Source organism: Epinephelus fuscoguttatus, linkage group LG19, assembly GCF_011397635.1.
Source record: "Epinephelus fuscoguttatus linkage group LG19, E.fuscoguttatus.final_Chr_v1".
NCBI classification, from domain to species: Eukaryota; Metazoa; Chordata; class Actinopteri; order Perciformes; family Serranidae; genus Epinephelus; species Epinephelus fuscoguttatus.
In genome coordinates this window covers 31,216,431-31,233,137 of record NC_064770.1, presented here as the reverse complement: position 1 = coordinate 31,233,137, position 16,707 = coordinate 31,216,431, and the positions used below count along the sequence as shown (strand labels likewise).

General features: G+C 41.0%; 1 protein-coding gene across 3 annotated transcripts in view; it reads right to left on the bottom strand.

Annotated features, from left to right (window-relative positions):
- clec16a (C-type lectin domain containing 16A) overlaps positions 1-16,707 on the bottom strand; it is a 64,085-nt gene that overhangs the window by 40,885 nt on the left and 6,493 nt on the right. For all 3 annotated transcript variants that reach the window (XM_049561694.1, XM_049561696.1, XM_049561695.1), the window contains exons 6-9: positions 10,035-10,158; positions 9,519-9,693; positions 5,437-5,487; positions 4,923-5,039 (exon numbers count right to left, since the gene is read on the bottom strand). In XM_049561694.1, coding sequence (XP_049417651.1) covers positions 4,923-5,039; positions 5,437-5,487; positions 9,519-9,693; positions 10,035-10,158 — 467 coding nt within the window. The remainder of the gene's footprint in view (positions 1-4,922; positions 5,040-5,436; positions 5,488-9,518; positions 9,694-10,034; positions 10,159-16,707) is intronic.

Here is a 16,707-nt window from a genome sequence, read left to right as displayed (position 1 = left end):
GCCTATCTACTCAGACACACACACACACACACACACACACACACACACACACACACACACACACACACACAAACACTGTGCCTTACGGTAAATCCCTCTCGCCATATCTTGTTGATCGAAGTTTGCTAACACACAAAAGCCTCTTCCTCCCTGATACACTTATCAGAAAAAAATGACCACTTGACACAAGTGCGCGCACGCACACACACACACACACACACACACACACACACACACACAAAGTTGATCACTGGCTTTGAGGTCACATCGGCGAGGCCATACTGGAACTTGAAATAACCCGCTTCTCACATACAGCCCTCAAACTTGCACAAAAACGCAGATATGCACACAGGAAACAGCTGGTAAATGATAAGATGCTGAGCAGAGATGTCAGCACTGACTTACAGTAAAACCGTTATCAGATTGACAATAATAACCACTGCCGATACCTGTTTTTCTTTTTTAAAGATTACTTTCTGGGCTTTTGGCTTTAATGGATAGTACAGGTGAAGGGTGACAGGAAAAAGGGGGGGGGGGGGGGTTGTTGGTGACGAATCTGGGTAGCTGCAGTAAGGACACAGGCGCACGCTCTACCAGGTGAGACACTGGGGCACCCTTACTAATGATAAAACCGTTTTACTGCTTCAGATGAAAAGACAGCATATAAATGAAATGGCTGTAACACAAACTAAAAAAAAAGATACACAAAACTAAAAACTAAAATAAAGAAGTGTTCTTATGGAGCACACACACACCTCTTTCACTCCCATCCTTAACAACGGAGCACGCAAGGGCTGCGTTTTGAGTCCTCTGCTGAACTCCTAGTACACACACAACTGTGTCACCAATTCAGACTCCAACACCATCATCCAGTTTCCTGGCGACACAGCTGTGGTGGGCCTGATCACAGATAACGATGAAAAGGCCATCCTGGAGGAAGTAGAGTATCTGACCTGCTGGTGTCAGGACAACAACCTACTCCTAAATGTTGGGACGAGGCACCAAAGGAACTACACTCTCTTAATATTACGAGTCCTCTAGAGGGTGGATAGCTTCAAGAACCTTGGTGTCCCTATCACTGAGGGCCTGACGTTGGCGCTGCATACTGACTCAGTGGTGACAAAGGCAAGACAGAGACTGTGTTACCTCAGGTGCCTGAGGAAATTCCAGGTTTCCCTTAAAGTACTGAGGAATTCTAACTCCTGCACTACGGAAACTGACGGAACAGGCCCTGAACACAAGCACTACACTACCCTGCCTAAAGGATGTTTACATTAGGCGCTGCAAAAATAAGGCCATGACAATCATGAAAGATCCCAACCACCTGGATAACTGCCTTTTGGTGTCGGTTACACCAGGTCAGCACTGAGAGGTTCAGGAATAGATTCTACCCTTAGGCTACAAGGAATCTAAATGAAGACCATGCCTGATCCTGAACCTAATCCCATATACATTTCTTATTATTACACAATTTTGATTATGCAAAGTCACTAAACTTAGTGGGTATTTTCACAGTAAATAATAGATTACCACATAATAATAGGTCAATTCTGTCAAGAGTCCAATGGTGCAGCCACATAAAGAGCCACTGAACATCCTGCTTCTGTTGTTTCATTTATGTAAAAAGGTTAAACTTTTGTTGAAGAAGACAAAGAGGAAGAAGATCAGGTATCTCACACTGAAACTAGGTGGCCCTATTTCACTTCACTTCTTACGCTAACACAAGCCACCAAACGCGCACACACAGACACGTGAACACACATGTACACCTCGTTTGCAGTGTCAGAGGATGAAGACCCATCCTCCTTATGTGCCAAGAACAGCTGCAGTTTCTCAGCATACACACTTACTGGAAGGAGCGGTGTGCCAAATGAATCAAAACTAAAAGCTATACTTTCTGGAGACAGTTCTTCTGGCTAGAACGATTCATTGCTCGATGACTGCTAACGCTAGAGGGTTTTTTTTTTAATTTCCTGTTTATTCCTTACTCCTGTGAAAACCTCCTGTTTTCCACCACACCTTCCTGAGAGGAAAGGTGGTCTTACAAAGAATAAACACTTGAGAATGCTTTCATTTTAGAGAAGTTTTCAAGGAAGTATTCTTTATTAGGGCTGTGAATAACAAGATAATGTGTTTAAGGTTAAGTTGACCATATTTTTAGACTATTAACTGAACATAATAAAGCTAAAAGCCTTAGCAACTCATTTCCACAGAATAATTATTGAAGTGTTTTTAATCCAGACTGTAGCCAGCCAATAAAATCACTGACATCTGTATCATCAATCTGTATCACTGGGTGCATCTAGGATTGTACTGTAGTCGCTGCTAAAACACAGTGCGTACGCTGTCAGACATAAACCACAGATTAGCATCAGTGTGTGTTGCACCTGTTAGCTGACGATGTTCTGGTAAACCGCTCACACTCTGAGCCTATGCTGAGAAATTAATGGAGGTCAGGGAGCATGCAAGGCAAACCTACACACACATGCTCAGGCAAACCCCTGCAGAAACACACTCGGCAGCACATCAAAATAGGGCACCATTTGCTGGGTAAAGATATACCTACACATGCACTCAAGTAAAACAGCTGCATGTGATTTGGGAGAAAAGGTACAGACATGCAAATATTGACATCATGTATCTAACTGGTGCACTTGCAAGTAAACACGTGTACAAAAGAGTGAGAGAGAGAGGGAGACGGAGGGAGAGAAAAAACCTCTTCCAGGAAAGAGATTTGGGTTAGGTGCGCCAGCTCTGTCAGTGTTCCATCATGTGACCTAATTTCCTGCCACATCACAGACAAACAGGAAGTACCATCTGACCACCTGCACAGAAACACAGCCCATGCCTCATCTGCCTGCGTTTCATCTACAAAAAATCAAACAATAACACAGCGTCACTTCTATCTGATGTGGTGGAAACAATTCATATCTGCAATCCAGCGTGCATTTAGAAAAAAGGAGATGATTTCTGTGCAACTGTTTAATCATCTCATCATCAGGAATGTCCATGGACTTTTTCCCACAAGAAATCATTGCCCTATGTGCCTGCAAACATCTGAACACAGGTATGAGAACACTGAAGCTACAAACAAGGACACAAACTCACCAAACTCATCACTGCAGGTTAAAAGTGTCAAACGATTTAAAATAGTAACCAGTCTCCTACTCAGAGTAATAAAGCTTGTTTGACTCTAAATAGAGAAAAGATTCATCCAAGTCATGGACCCTGTTAAATCTGCCATGCTTCTAAGGAGGCAAAACTGTAGAGAACAAATAAAGTGAAAAAACTCATGAACTAATACAGATAATGAGACAAATTACTGGTCTAAAAAAGCCCATCTCAAGTCTGTTTATGTTGTTTATTGTATTTGATAAAAAATCCTACATTTGGTCCATTTAAATAGCTACTACAGTACAAATATCTTTGTAATCTTTGGAAACCTGCTACACTAATGTTAAAAAACGCAATGTGTGGCACTTTTTAAGTCCAGAAAATGCAAGATGGGGAAACACACCGCTGAATGAGTAGCTGGCAGGTACTAGTTTGGGTCTTTTGTGGTAGACCGACGTTGTTAAGACATCACGCTTCAACTCACATTCACTGAAAAGGAAGGCTGCTTCTTACAACAGCCACAGGTCTAGCGCACGCACACACGCACACACACACACACACACACACACACACACACACACACACACACACACACACACTGCACGGAGAATAACCACAAGGGTTCTCAGAAACGCTCACTACCTCAGCACACCCACCTGGCTTTACAAACAGATGGTCAAAAAAATTAAGGGGGGGGGGGGGGGGACTGAATCACGGAAGAAGAAAAAGAAAATGGGAGGAAGAGCATTAGAAAACGATATGTGAGGGGAATCAGATGGGGGAGATCAGGGGGAGAGAAGGGGCAGACAGAAAAACAGACAAAGAGAAAAGGGAAATAACATAAAGATACAGATGTAAACACAGAAACATTCAGTTAAAGACGACACAAAGACAGAAGACAAACAGACAGACAGGGCGCTTTAATCCGAGGACATGACGAGAGAGAAGATGGAAATAAGGGAGCGAGCGTTCAAAAAATGTAAAGAAGAAAAAATAAATGTAGATAATTAGCATACAACTGCCTTGATGTGGGTGAATTATGGAGAAAACCATGACCCCGCGATCTCATAACCACCTACACGCACTTCTGGAACTCCAGTCTATGTGTCTGTGTGTCTGTGTGTGTGTGTATGTATCCATGCGGTTTCCTGCGTAGGCGTGCTTGTGTGCATTTCTTGTTTGTGTTCTGTACCTCCAGTGTTTATGTGTATGTAATAGTGTGAGTATGGATCACAATGTACAGCCTGCTGTGTGTGTGAGTATGTTTCTGTGTGTGTATTGCCCATTAGCATGTCTATGATTCAGAGTCTGGGACGAGATTGTCTGCACACGGTTCTGGAGGTGGCTAAGCTGGTGGCTAGCAGCCAATGGTGCTAACAGTGCAAACGTTGACAATGGTGCTGACAGAGCTAGCATTGTGGGTGCTACACTTCTGATACCAGTGGTAACTGTTGTATGAGCACAGTGCAGAGCATCAACGATTAGCTGGCCAGTGGGACACACACAGGGACTCACATGCACTAACATGCAGCATGGCTGGACCATCTACCACAACAATGAACACAGACAGGTAGCGTGACTTCCTTTGTTACTCTGGACGCCATTACTCCACCATATCTTTACATAGCAAACAATTCCTTGCTGCTATATATATGCTATATTGTTCTGAATGTTGTGTACAGCTCCGTTAATGGTGTCTCTGTGAGTGCTGTGCTGTGTATGTCCACTGTTGTTGTGTGTCTGGCTTACATGTTTGTCTGTGTAGCATGTTAGATGTTGTTATAGATGAGTGTATGTGTATGCGTTACCGTGTTCTTGTGTGTGCTGTGCATGTCGGTCTGCGGGGTGAAGACAGACAGATCTCCGTTGAGAATAACTTCAGCCAGGGCGTTGACCATTGGCTGATAGTGGATGATCAGGAACACCTGGAAAACACAGAGTAATCAAAACATCTTTAAATACAAGAAACGTTCACATCTGATTTTTTTTTTTTTTTTTTTTGCTTAAGTTCCTAACTGTACAACAAAGTGTATCTAGAACAACACACAATGACCCATGACCCTCACAAAATATCCCCACAGATATCACCACCTCCCAGTAATTAGCTCTTACAACTGCGCTGCATGTCAGATAAAAGTCTGATAAGCATACTTTGAATTTTAAATTTAAACTTTGCAAGCTAAAGGAGTTCATTGCACATGTTTAGCTGACACAGAAAAGTAATGCTAAGGCCAAAAAGGCAGGTTGAAATCCAACCACACGACTGTATATCAGTGGTTTGGTGATGGCTTTTTCATAGCGTCTGGTGTGTGTGTCACTTACTTGAGACAGCAGGTAGAGGGACACCTGAGGGTTGATCTTTCGCTCTTCAGACTTAAGAAACACAACAATTAAAGGCCAGTCAATGTCACACATACAGCAGGTCCATAGCTAGTACCTTTACAAAAATGGCAGGGAGGGTAAAATGCATAATAAGCTGAAACTAGAGTGTGGAGAGACAAAGCATAGAGCTGGAATGATTAACTCGTCTGATGATCATTTAATAGCTTAAAAACGACCGTTCCAGTAGTTTGTATATTAACCCAAATGACTTTTATCTGCTTACACTGTCGTTTAGTGCTGTCAGTTATTTTCCTAAACATTTCACAGACCATTCAATACAACTATCAAATGTATAAAAAACTTTTACTACAACCGTGCTTGATAATTTTTGTCATCCCTGTTTAGTTTCCAAACAACATGACTTAAGAACGCAATGGTATGTAGGAGCTGAATGGAGACAGTTTTGTCTCACAGCCAAACAGGAAGTACCATCTGACCACCTGCACAGAAACACAGCCCATGCCTCATCTGCCTGCGTTCCAGCTATAAAAAATCCAACAATAACACAGCGTCACTTCTATCTGATGTGGTGGAAACAATTCATATCTGCAATCCAGCGTGCATTTAGAAAAAAAAGAGATGATTTCTGTGCAACTGTTTAATCATCTCATCATCAGGAATGTTCATGGACTTTTTCCCACAAGAAATCATTGCTCTATGTGCCTGCAAACTTCTGAACACAGGTATGAGAACACTGAAGCTACAAACAAGGACACAAACTCACCAAACTCATCACTGCAGGTTAAAAGTGTCAAACGATTTAAAATAGTAACCAGTCTCCTACTCAGAGTAATAAAGCTTGTTTGACTCCTAAATAGAGAAAAGATTCATCCAAGTCATGGACCCTGTTAAATCTGCCATTTAGTTTCCAAACAACATGACTTAAGAACGCAATGGTATGTAGTAGCTGAATGGAGACAGTTTTGTCTCACAGCCAAACAGGAAGTACCATCTGACCACCTGCACAGAAACACAGCCCATGCCTCATCTGCCTGCGTTTCAGCTACAAAATCCAACAATAACACAGCGTCACTTCTATCTGATGTGGTGGAAACAATTCATATCTGCAATCCAGCGTGCATTTAGAAAAAGGAGATGATTTCTGTGCAACTGTTTAATCATCTCATCATCAGGAATGTTCTGGACTTTTTCCCACAAGAAATCATTGCCCTATGTGCCTGCAAACTTCTGAACACAGGTATGAGAACACTGAAGCTACAAACAAGGACACAAACTCACCAAACTCATTACTGCAGGTTAAAAGTGTCAAACGATTTAAAATAGTAACCAGTCTCCTACTCAGAGTAATAAAGCTTGTTTGACTCTAAATAGAGAAAAGATTCATCCAAGTCATGGACCCTGTTAAATCTGCCATTTAGTTTCCAAACAACATGACTTAAGAACGCAATGGTATGTAGTAGCTGAATGGAGACAGTTTTGTCTCACAGCCAAACAGGAAGTACCATCTGACCACCTGCACAGAAACACAGCCCATGCCTCATCTGCCTGCGTTTCAGCTACAAAAAATCCAACAATAACACAGCGTCACTTCTATCTGATGTGGTGGAAACAATTCATATCTGCAATCCAGCGTGCATTTAGAAAAAAGGAGATGATTTCTGTGCAACTGTTTAATCATCTCATCATCAGGAATGTTCTTGGACTTTTTCCCACAAGAAATCATTGCTCTATGTGCCTGCAAACTTCTGAACACAGGTATGAGAACACTGAAGCTACAAACAAGGACACAAACTCACCAAACTCATTACTGCAGGTTAAAAGTGTCAAACGATTTAAAATAGTAACCAGTCTCCTACTCAGAGTAATAAAGCTTGTTTGACTCCTAAATAGAGAAAAGATTCATCCAAGTCATGGACCCTGTTAAATCTGCCATTTAGTTTCCAAACAACATGACTTAAGAACGCAATGGTATGTAGTAGCTGAATGGAGACAGTTTTGTCTCACAGCCAAACAGGAAGTACCATCTGACCACCTGCACAGAAACACAGCCCATGCCTCATCTGCCTGCGTTTCAGCTACAAAAAATCCAACAATAACACAGCGTCACTTCTATCTGATGTGGTGGAAACAATTCATATCTGCAATCCAGCGTGCATTTAGAAAAAAGGAGATGATTTCTGTGCAACTGTTTAATCATCTCATCATCAGGAATGTTCTTGGACTTTTTCCCACAAGAAATCATTGCTCTATGTGCCTGCAAACTTCTGAACACAGGTATGAGAACACTGAAGCTACAAACAAGGACACAAACTCACCAAACTCATTACTGCAGGTTAAAAGTGTCAAACGATTTAAAATAGTAACCAGTCTCCTACTCAGAGTAATAAAGCTTGTTTGACTCCTAAATAGAGAAAAGATTCATCCAAGTCATGGACCCTGTTAAATCTGCCATTTAGTTTCCAAACAACATGACTTAAGAACGCAATGGTATGTAGTAGCTGAATGGAGACAGTTTGTCGTCAGACCTTGACTTCAGCACGTGAATGCACCACAATGACTGATTCACATGTTACATGATTTTGATGATGTATTCAAATTAAAACCAATGGCCCCTGGAGGGAAAAACACATAAAATCTGCAGCACAACTTGAAAGTATTTGGAAATGGCTGTCAGTAATTTAAGTTTAAGCACATATGATTTACTGGGCTGATTGTGCAAAAGCACTGGTATGGTCTTTTAAGTAATTAATTAGGCAAATGATTTACTGGTTCCACCTTGGCAAACGTAATTCACAGCTTTTGTAAATTGAATAGCTTGGAGTTTGGAGAGTTGGTTGGACAAGACATTAAGGGTTGTGGGTCTAAGTAGCCTGGGCCGAACACAGATTGTAATTAAATTTTTTAATTTTTAATTTTATATACTTTATTAATCCCTGAGGGGAAATTCAATTTTTCACTCTGTTGTCAATTACACACAGGTCCGAACACACACATGCACAAACTGGACCTATACATGCACTAAGTGGTGCCTTGCCTTGCTCAGGGGCACCTCGGCAGTGCCCAGGAGGTGAACTGGCACCTCTCCAGCTACCAGTCCACGCTCCATATTTTTGGTCCGGATGGGGACTTGAACAGGCGACCCTCCGGTTCCCAACCCAAGTCCCTATGGACTGAGCTACTGCCGCCCCCTGGACCAGTGGTTCCCAACTGGTCCAGCAACAGGGTCCAGATTTCTCCTTAGTCATGAGTTCAAGATCCACACAGTTATATATTAATTAATATATTCAGCGTCATACTTGTGTTTGGCCATGTGGTCAAGCTAGTTTGCTGTCTCTGTCAAGTAGCTGTCAGTTTGTCACTCGCTCTACAGCAGGAAACAGCACTTCAAAATAAAAGCTATTTAATGGAAATTCACTGTACTTTAAGAAACTGTGTTTTTTACAAACGTGACCCACGTTTGGACCGCGACCCACCAGTTGGAAACCACTGTGACAGGTAATGGGTAATATGTTGCACTGCATCCATTTTTTTGTAACGTCGGCTGTGATTTGTAGAGTTTGTTGCATGATTTTGTTGTTTGGTTAAATGTTGTTAAGTATTTTTTTGTATTTGTGTGTATTTATGGACAAATTTCAGAATTCTGTCTTACAATAAAGTGAAATCAAATCACATTGAAAGATGTCAGCTTGGACTGTGATGGACTTTTACGACACTAGGGAAACTATTTTCTGACATTTAAAATACTTAATTCATTGATCAATCACAAAACGAATCAAAAGATTAATCAATAAAGAAAAAACAGTTTTTTATAATGTGATTTCAACTGTCAACATTTTTAGCCACTGATGGCCTCAACTGAGACAAACTGTACACAGTTTCTATGAAGTGTTCTTTAACACATCAGCTTACTGAGAAACACGTACATGACTAGGTGCTATAACACGTCATGTGCTACGGTTTGGGGTTAACATATTTTAGACGTGAATGGAAGAAGCTCTCCACTTGCAACCTGATAACATCAGTGTGACCTCATTCATTTAGATATGCAGAGGGTGACATACCGTCTCGGGGATAACCAAAGAGTAGACATAGAGGGGCAGGAACAGACGGTTGAGGAGGTGGTCAGTCAAAACGTCATTGAGGAATTCACAGTTGATGATGAGGATGTCGTTCAGGTAGTGCAGGTGGTCAAGGTGCTCCGCTACCAGGTCACTTAACTTCCCCCTGTTCTTATGTCTGGGACATAACAAGGAGGCAGAGAGATGTTGTGAATTTAAAAAACACTTTCAGGAATTAAAAAGTCATGGTGTACATGCTTTATTGTATATCAGTGACACTTTATTTATTTATTTTTTTAGCAGGTTTGAAAGCTACTTAAAAGTAAAACATTACAGGCTGCATTCAGTGATATCAACTTTTTCTTTTTAAGTTTATCATTATGCAACGACTAGCGTATCATGAATGGAAATGTCATCTAAAGGGCGCCAGGATGACATTACAGACCAGACATGCCTGACACCTAGAGGCCATAGTGTGAATTACAATGAGAAACACACTGACAAATAAATGGCACTTACTCTTCATCTGTCTGCACACACTTGTCTAGTTCAATGACATGGCTGCCAATAAACCAGACCAAGTTGCTGAAATATGGCACGGCTGTCTTATCTCGGATGTAGTGCAGCATGTGCTGGTTGTCCACTGGAGAGATGAGGGTCAGGATCGAGAACTGGGTTAGGACTGTCACCAAGGCTGCCCACTGGTATCAAATACCTACACACACTCACACATACTCATATGTACACACACTTTGTGAGCCTGCAGAATTACAAGAATGTGACAGTTAAATATGAGTAAAAAAAAAAACAGCAAAGCCATAAAATTAAGACATAAATTAAGAAAATTAACCAACCACGTTAAGTCAAATTAAACACATGAATTGGTCCATTGTTGATATAATATAAAGGGAATACTAGTGGAGTGGGATTAAGAGAAAAGCCAGTTCAGTTCCAAGTTGAAACAACAGTGTGACTGGGGCTGTAGTCAGACAAGAGCAAACGGCATCTCCTACTGATTGTATGTCTGTCTGATCCAAGCCTGTGATCTGAGCCTGCACTCATGAGTTTGTCACGCTCACTGATGCTCTCTGAAGAGGAGTTATCTTTAAACAAGAGATCTGAGCCAGATTTGGTCCAAGTTTGTATTAGTGGTAATGAAAGTCACAAAATGAGTCATAATGTTTAAAAAAAAAAATAAAAAAAAAAAATCTAAAAATTTCATTCATGTGCAAAGTTTGAGGGGAACTCCACTGTGCCAACAGCGCAAAGCTACATTAGCCTCTACTAGCATAACACACTATTTCTGCTGCACCAACTGTTTTCTTAAACAGTCCATTTTGAGTCTGACAGTGTTAAAGGAGTGCAATGCTAAATTGGTGTCGTGCTTTTAAAGGGACAAATATCCATGTAGATGTTTTGGTGTGAGTTGCAGTGTGTTGCAGATGTCTGCCTTCTCTCCAATATAAGAGAACTAGATGGCACTCAGCTTGTGGAGCTAAAAGCACCAAAAAAATACATTTGAAAAACTCACCAGTAAAGTTTCTTTCCAGAAATCATGACCAGTTTACTCAAGATAATCTACAGACCTTGTTGTGAGCAGTTTCATGTAGATACTATTATTTTATTTCTACTCAACTACACCCGCAAACCGCATCAACATACAGGAGAAATAGTGCATCTACTCCTGGATGAGAGGCTCGTGCTTATGACCACAAATGGCGTCCTCCTCGGCTGAGGTATAGTGTTAACTAGCTCAGTGGTGGTGGTGACTCAGCAGTAGATGCACTCTTTCTTCTGGACAGTGATGCTGTTGGCAGGTGTAGTTCAGTAGAAAGAAAATAGTTCCTACATGAAACTGCTCACAACAAGGTCTGTGGATTATCTTGAGTGGGTCATGATTCCAGGAAAGAGATACTAGCCCCTTTTACACTCTCAGATTTTCCACAAATGTTGGGCCGTTTTGCCGGCAAGACACACAGAGCCGGATTGGCGAGTTCATCCGAGGTGCCCAATTTTTCCACCTCGTAGGGTAGACATATTGGCGGAACCTTTTTGGCTTAAACAGAATGAGGTGCCCCTCCGCCACAGGTGGGGCTGTTGATGACTTGTGGGAGGAGCTGTTGATGACGGCGCACGTGCGACCCACTGGCGGCGGATAAACAGGAAACAGCTGATAGCAGGAATGAGCAGCTAGTAGCAAGAGGGAAACGCAAACCTGACTGTAAAGATGAGCAACTGGGGAGACAAAGAATTGCGCGCCCTCCTTGCTCTTGCAAACGAAGAGGCCATTAACCGTCAAATGACGGGGCGGTGGAGGACGGGCCAACTTATGAGAGAGTCGCCAAAGGACCCACGTCACTGTTTACGTCACACACTGAGCTACACGTTTTGTTACTTGCTCACGCCCCCCATTGCCCCGAAAAAGGCACATTCTGTATAAACAAAATTAGGTAGGCGGAGAGAGAAGGTACACATCTCTATGGTAGATATCTCACTCTGCAACTCACACCAGAACAATCTAGATTGATGAATAACAAGATGGGTAAGAGACACCTTTGTTACATGTATTTGCAAATACTTCTATGCATCTGTTTTAATGTGTCTGGAATAAAAACCTACTCCAGGTTAACACACAGGGCACGTGAGGGAAAACCAGACATTCTAGACAATCACTTTAGGATACATCTCTTCTGTGAATGACATCTTAACTGACTTGAGATGTGAACAGTCCTGGTGTAGTACCACTTTCTTACGTTGTAATCCAAATGCAAATAAAAGCTGATAGTATTCTCACAGTGCCAATCCACACAGGTCAAACTGACACAAGTAATGAATGAGCAGCCAAATCAAATGTATGAATTACATAATAGCAGAAGACAAACGGACAAATCACAAGCTGCCACTACTCAGAGTCACAGTGTCATTCCAGCTTAGTCCATTTAGTGGATGAGCTGAGGATTAAGCAGAGGGTGACACTGAATGAATAACCACAGTGACCAAAACTGCCAAACCCATCACCAAAATAACAACCAACATGTGGGGCTAAACTGAAATTAAGTATGTGGAACAATTAATCCAAGAAAAAGAAATTAAAATAGGCATGCAGGTTTTTTCTGCATGTATGTAGGTGGGTGATACAGATTGATTTACAAGAACAGGAATTGCAAGGATATTCATACCCGTACATTTATATCAAATACACCATTAGGTACAAATAGGGCTGGGTATCAACAAACACTGAGTGGAACTGAGTAGTAATAACTAACTTTAGACACGATTTTGTAAACATTTCAAATTTGAGGCATTAAAAACAATTTCAAGTCTCATTAACAGCAGCTATACTTCTAAAATCAACACACTAGAACAACACTGACTCATTTAAGGGACAGAAAATAACAACACAACATGTTTCTAGGATACCCAGCCCTAAAAAAAAGACTGAATGAATGGAACCAACTTACATGAAACTGGAGTTAGGCAGATGGGGCGCGCAGAGGGAGGAGGGAGAGGAGGAGAGAGACAAGGGAGAGGAAGAGTAGGAGTGGTTGTTGAAGAGGAGGAGGAGGAGGAGGAGGAGGAGGAGGAGGAGGGAGAGGGGGAAACAGACACAGGGTTAATGTGTGTAAAGGGGCGGCTGTGGAGGGGGGTGGAGGCTGGGTGGGACCCCGCAGGTATTTTAACAAATGCAAACTGCAAACAATGGCACATCTGGTAAAGGAGTTTACATGTTACATCACACTTTATTTTCAGAATATCACAATGGGCTCTACTGAGTAACATTCCAACAAAAGAAAACTGAACAAGCAGCAAGTAACCACAAAAACAGCTAGTGTAATAGCATCAGTTCACTAAAATATCTTCACACTAGCTTAATTAGTCTTAATGCTGGATAAAATCCTTTTCCAGGTTGTCATTTGTTGCAGTACATGACCCAAGGAATCAGTAGGAAGCATCAAACTGAAATGTTCAACATTGTAATGCTTAAAAAAATAAGAAGTTGTAATTTTTATTGGAACATACTGACCCATTTTCACAGTCGTGACACTGCAAGTATTCAAATAAATGTCTGTTAGGTTGCTATCTATTGCTGAATGAGGTGACACAATGGTGACTGAGCCTTTGGCCCACTTATGAAAGTATTGCAAGATTATATATTCGCAGTATTATAAACTGGGGGTTGAGGGTGACATTGGCAGAAAAAATGCTGTATTAAGTTACTGCTAATGCAAACTGAATGTTTCCAACTGCTGTAACTTCACATTAAAATCATTTAACTGCTGCAATAAGTGTTGAATTTTGATATGAAGTCGTCACAGGATGTGCAACGTGTCTTACAGTAGGGCTTGGTATCAGTACTCAATACCTTTGAGGTGTCCACTGACATAACCCAGTGGCAAGGAGTGTTGAAACTTCTCCAGTCAAATACTACCTGCATTCAATCCTTTTTTGTACCCAAATCTAGAAAAAAAAAATCACTATTTTTATGGTTTTGCTTGCCTTCTGCCTTCACTTGCACTAGATGTGCTACCTTTCTCCACTGCTCATTTTCATTCACTGCTGCTCATTATTATCCACTTCCTATTATTTTCATTTTTATTATTATTATTATTATTATTATCATTGTTATTTGCCGTCTCTTGTATTTTTGTACTTATTTGCATGCCTAGTTATTTAAGTTTTTTTAAGTTTAATTTTGAAATCTTTAATCTGACTCTTTCTCCTTGACTGCTGTAACACTGGAATTTCTCAATTATAGGATCAATAAAGGTGTGTCTTATCTTATCTTATCTTAGTTAATGAATGCAAGCATTCTTTGATTGAATGCGACCTGTAATTGGTTCACTACTGAAGCTACAACCCATTCAGTAAGTGCTGTATCAAAGTCGAGCGCAGTGTGTTTGAAAGGGCTGGCAGTTTGTTGTTAATAAATATTTTAATAATTTGAACTCTTTCAAAATGTATTCATGTAAAACTCATTTGGATGGGGAGGAGTGGTGGTGTTATTTTATGCAAAAAAATGTACAAAAAAAGTTCCCTCTTTTGGTATTGGTATCACTTTAAGGGTACTAGTGTTGGAACTGGTATTGTAATTTTCTTTAACGATACCTAGCCCAATTTTCTGTGACGTATGAGACTGCAAAACAAGGCAACAGACATTTTATGCATTTCTTGACAGCAGATCAATTTGAAATATCAAGGAGCAGTCACAGTAAACTGTTTGATCAAAGGCTGCAGGCTGCACACCTCCAACTTACCAACTCCTTTCACTGTGCCCTGCTGTCCACAGACTCATGCTGTGTGCAGTATAAAATCAGATCAAGGTTGGTCATAGATTGATGGAAAAAGGCAAATTGTTGCCTGATTTCTTTCTTAAAACGACAACAGTTTGTCTTGCTGCCCACAGAATTCTGTGACCTGTATCAAACCGCACTTGCTGTTCCCACCAGAAACTACACGGGTCGCCAAATATACAAGAACTGAAATCTTTAAAATTGCCACCAAAAGTAATGGGTTTATTTTAGAAAAGCTTTCACTGCATAATTTTACAATGAAATTACAGCAGTATGTCAGCCTGTACGTCAGGATACAGATGTTCTGTGTTGTTCCCTGACAAAAAACATCAGAGTTGCTGCACTGAGTTGATGCTTCCCTCTTTAACAGATTCCTTACTATAGATTAGCCCATAGCCAGACGAGCAATGACACGTTCCCCACACCACTAAGTTACTTCATACATGACTTGTACTTCTACTGTGGTTAAAGTCAGTTGTGCTAACTGTATGACGTCACTGTTGGGAGTTACAGAATCAAGACTTCATGGACGACGCAAGACGCAAAGTTGTGTAAAGTGTTGCATGCAGGGTTAGACAAACAGGTACGGAGACAGACAGGGCGCCATAGTTGGTATGTTGCAGTGACTGTATGTTGAGGAAATGTTATGTTTAATGAAGAGAAGCATGATGTGGAGAAGAGCCAAACCCGCTAAATGCACCACCCGCCTCCCCTGGAGTGCCAGTGGACAGCTCCGAGCCCCGAGGAGCCCAGAGAGACGGCAGGAAGAAGAAGCAGCACAGTGCAGAAAGCAGCACAGCCTTTGTAAGAATCCTGCTGTTTACAGACTCACAGCATCACTGTTGTGCTGGTGCTGCACTTACAGGATGCTGACTTTGAAACACCTGCAGATTGCAATACATTTTTGGGTGCATACTGGGCACTCTGTGAGGCGGTGATACTGAACCTTGTGGTGACGCTACCTTGGCCGTTGCACACATGCAAAGCTCAAATGTTATCTGCTGTTTCAGGTACATGGGTTCATTTGTTCGAAGAAATGTATTCGCACATCCAACTGTTTGAGATGCAGGTGCATTGTGAAATATCACTAGAGTCTTTGAACAGAAAACTTGCACACTGCTCTTGCTCAGCTTCACAATTTATTAGTAACACTAACGTTTCAGTTTCAGAGGACCATAACGTTAGTAAATTAGTAAATTGTGAAGCTGAGCAAGAGCAGTGCGGGATTTTCTGTTCAAAGGTACACAGGTTTGAAAAACTTAAACCAACATTTATCAAGTTGTTTTTCTTCTGATTTACAAGTTGCTGGATTATAGTAATCTATAACAGATTTTTTTAATCTATTCTTGTCCTTAGTTGGTCACGTCAGAATGTATTTCATTGTGTAATTATTACACTGTAAAGTGTAAAGGTAATGCATGACAGTGACTTAACAGGAGTTGTCAAGAATAATATAAGAGAAGCTAATCATGACAATACAGTAAATGGATTACAGCTGTGAATGGTAACTAAAACAACCTGAATTGTGGGTAAATACTTATAGTACGTATGTCCAGTATCTGGATCCAGTTATCTTCTGTACAAATGTGAAAGTATATAATAATTCATGGGTATTTGATGCGGGCTAAATGCTCTTATGACCACAGTTGGCTTGTTGCAATGAGACAGAGCCAAGGGCAAATGTTTGAATTAAGCATCAGCAGATGTTACTGAGATAACAACAAATGTATAGAATAAGAAAAAAGGGAATAAAACCCTTAATTCGTCCCCAAAGTAGCCGATCATGCTCCACAGTGGCTTGTTTGCATAACGAAAAAGAGCCACACAGCTGCTGGCAGGGTTACAGCAAGATCTTGCTGTATATAGATTTAAGTATTTCTACATATTTTTTGCAATTCTGC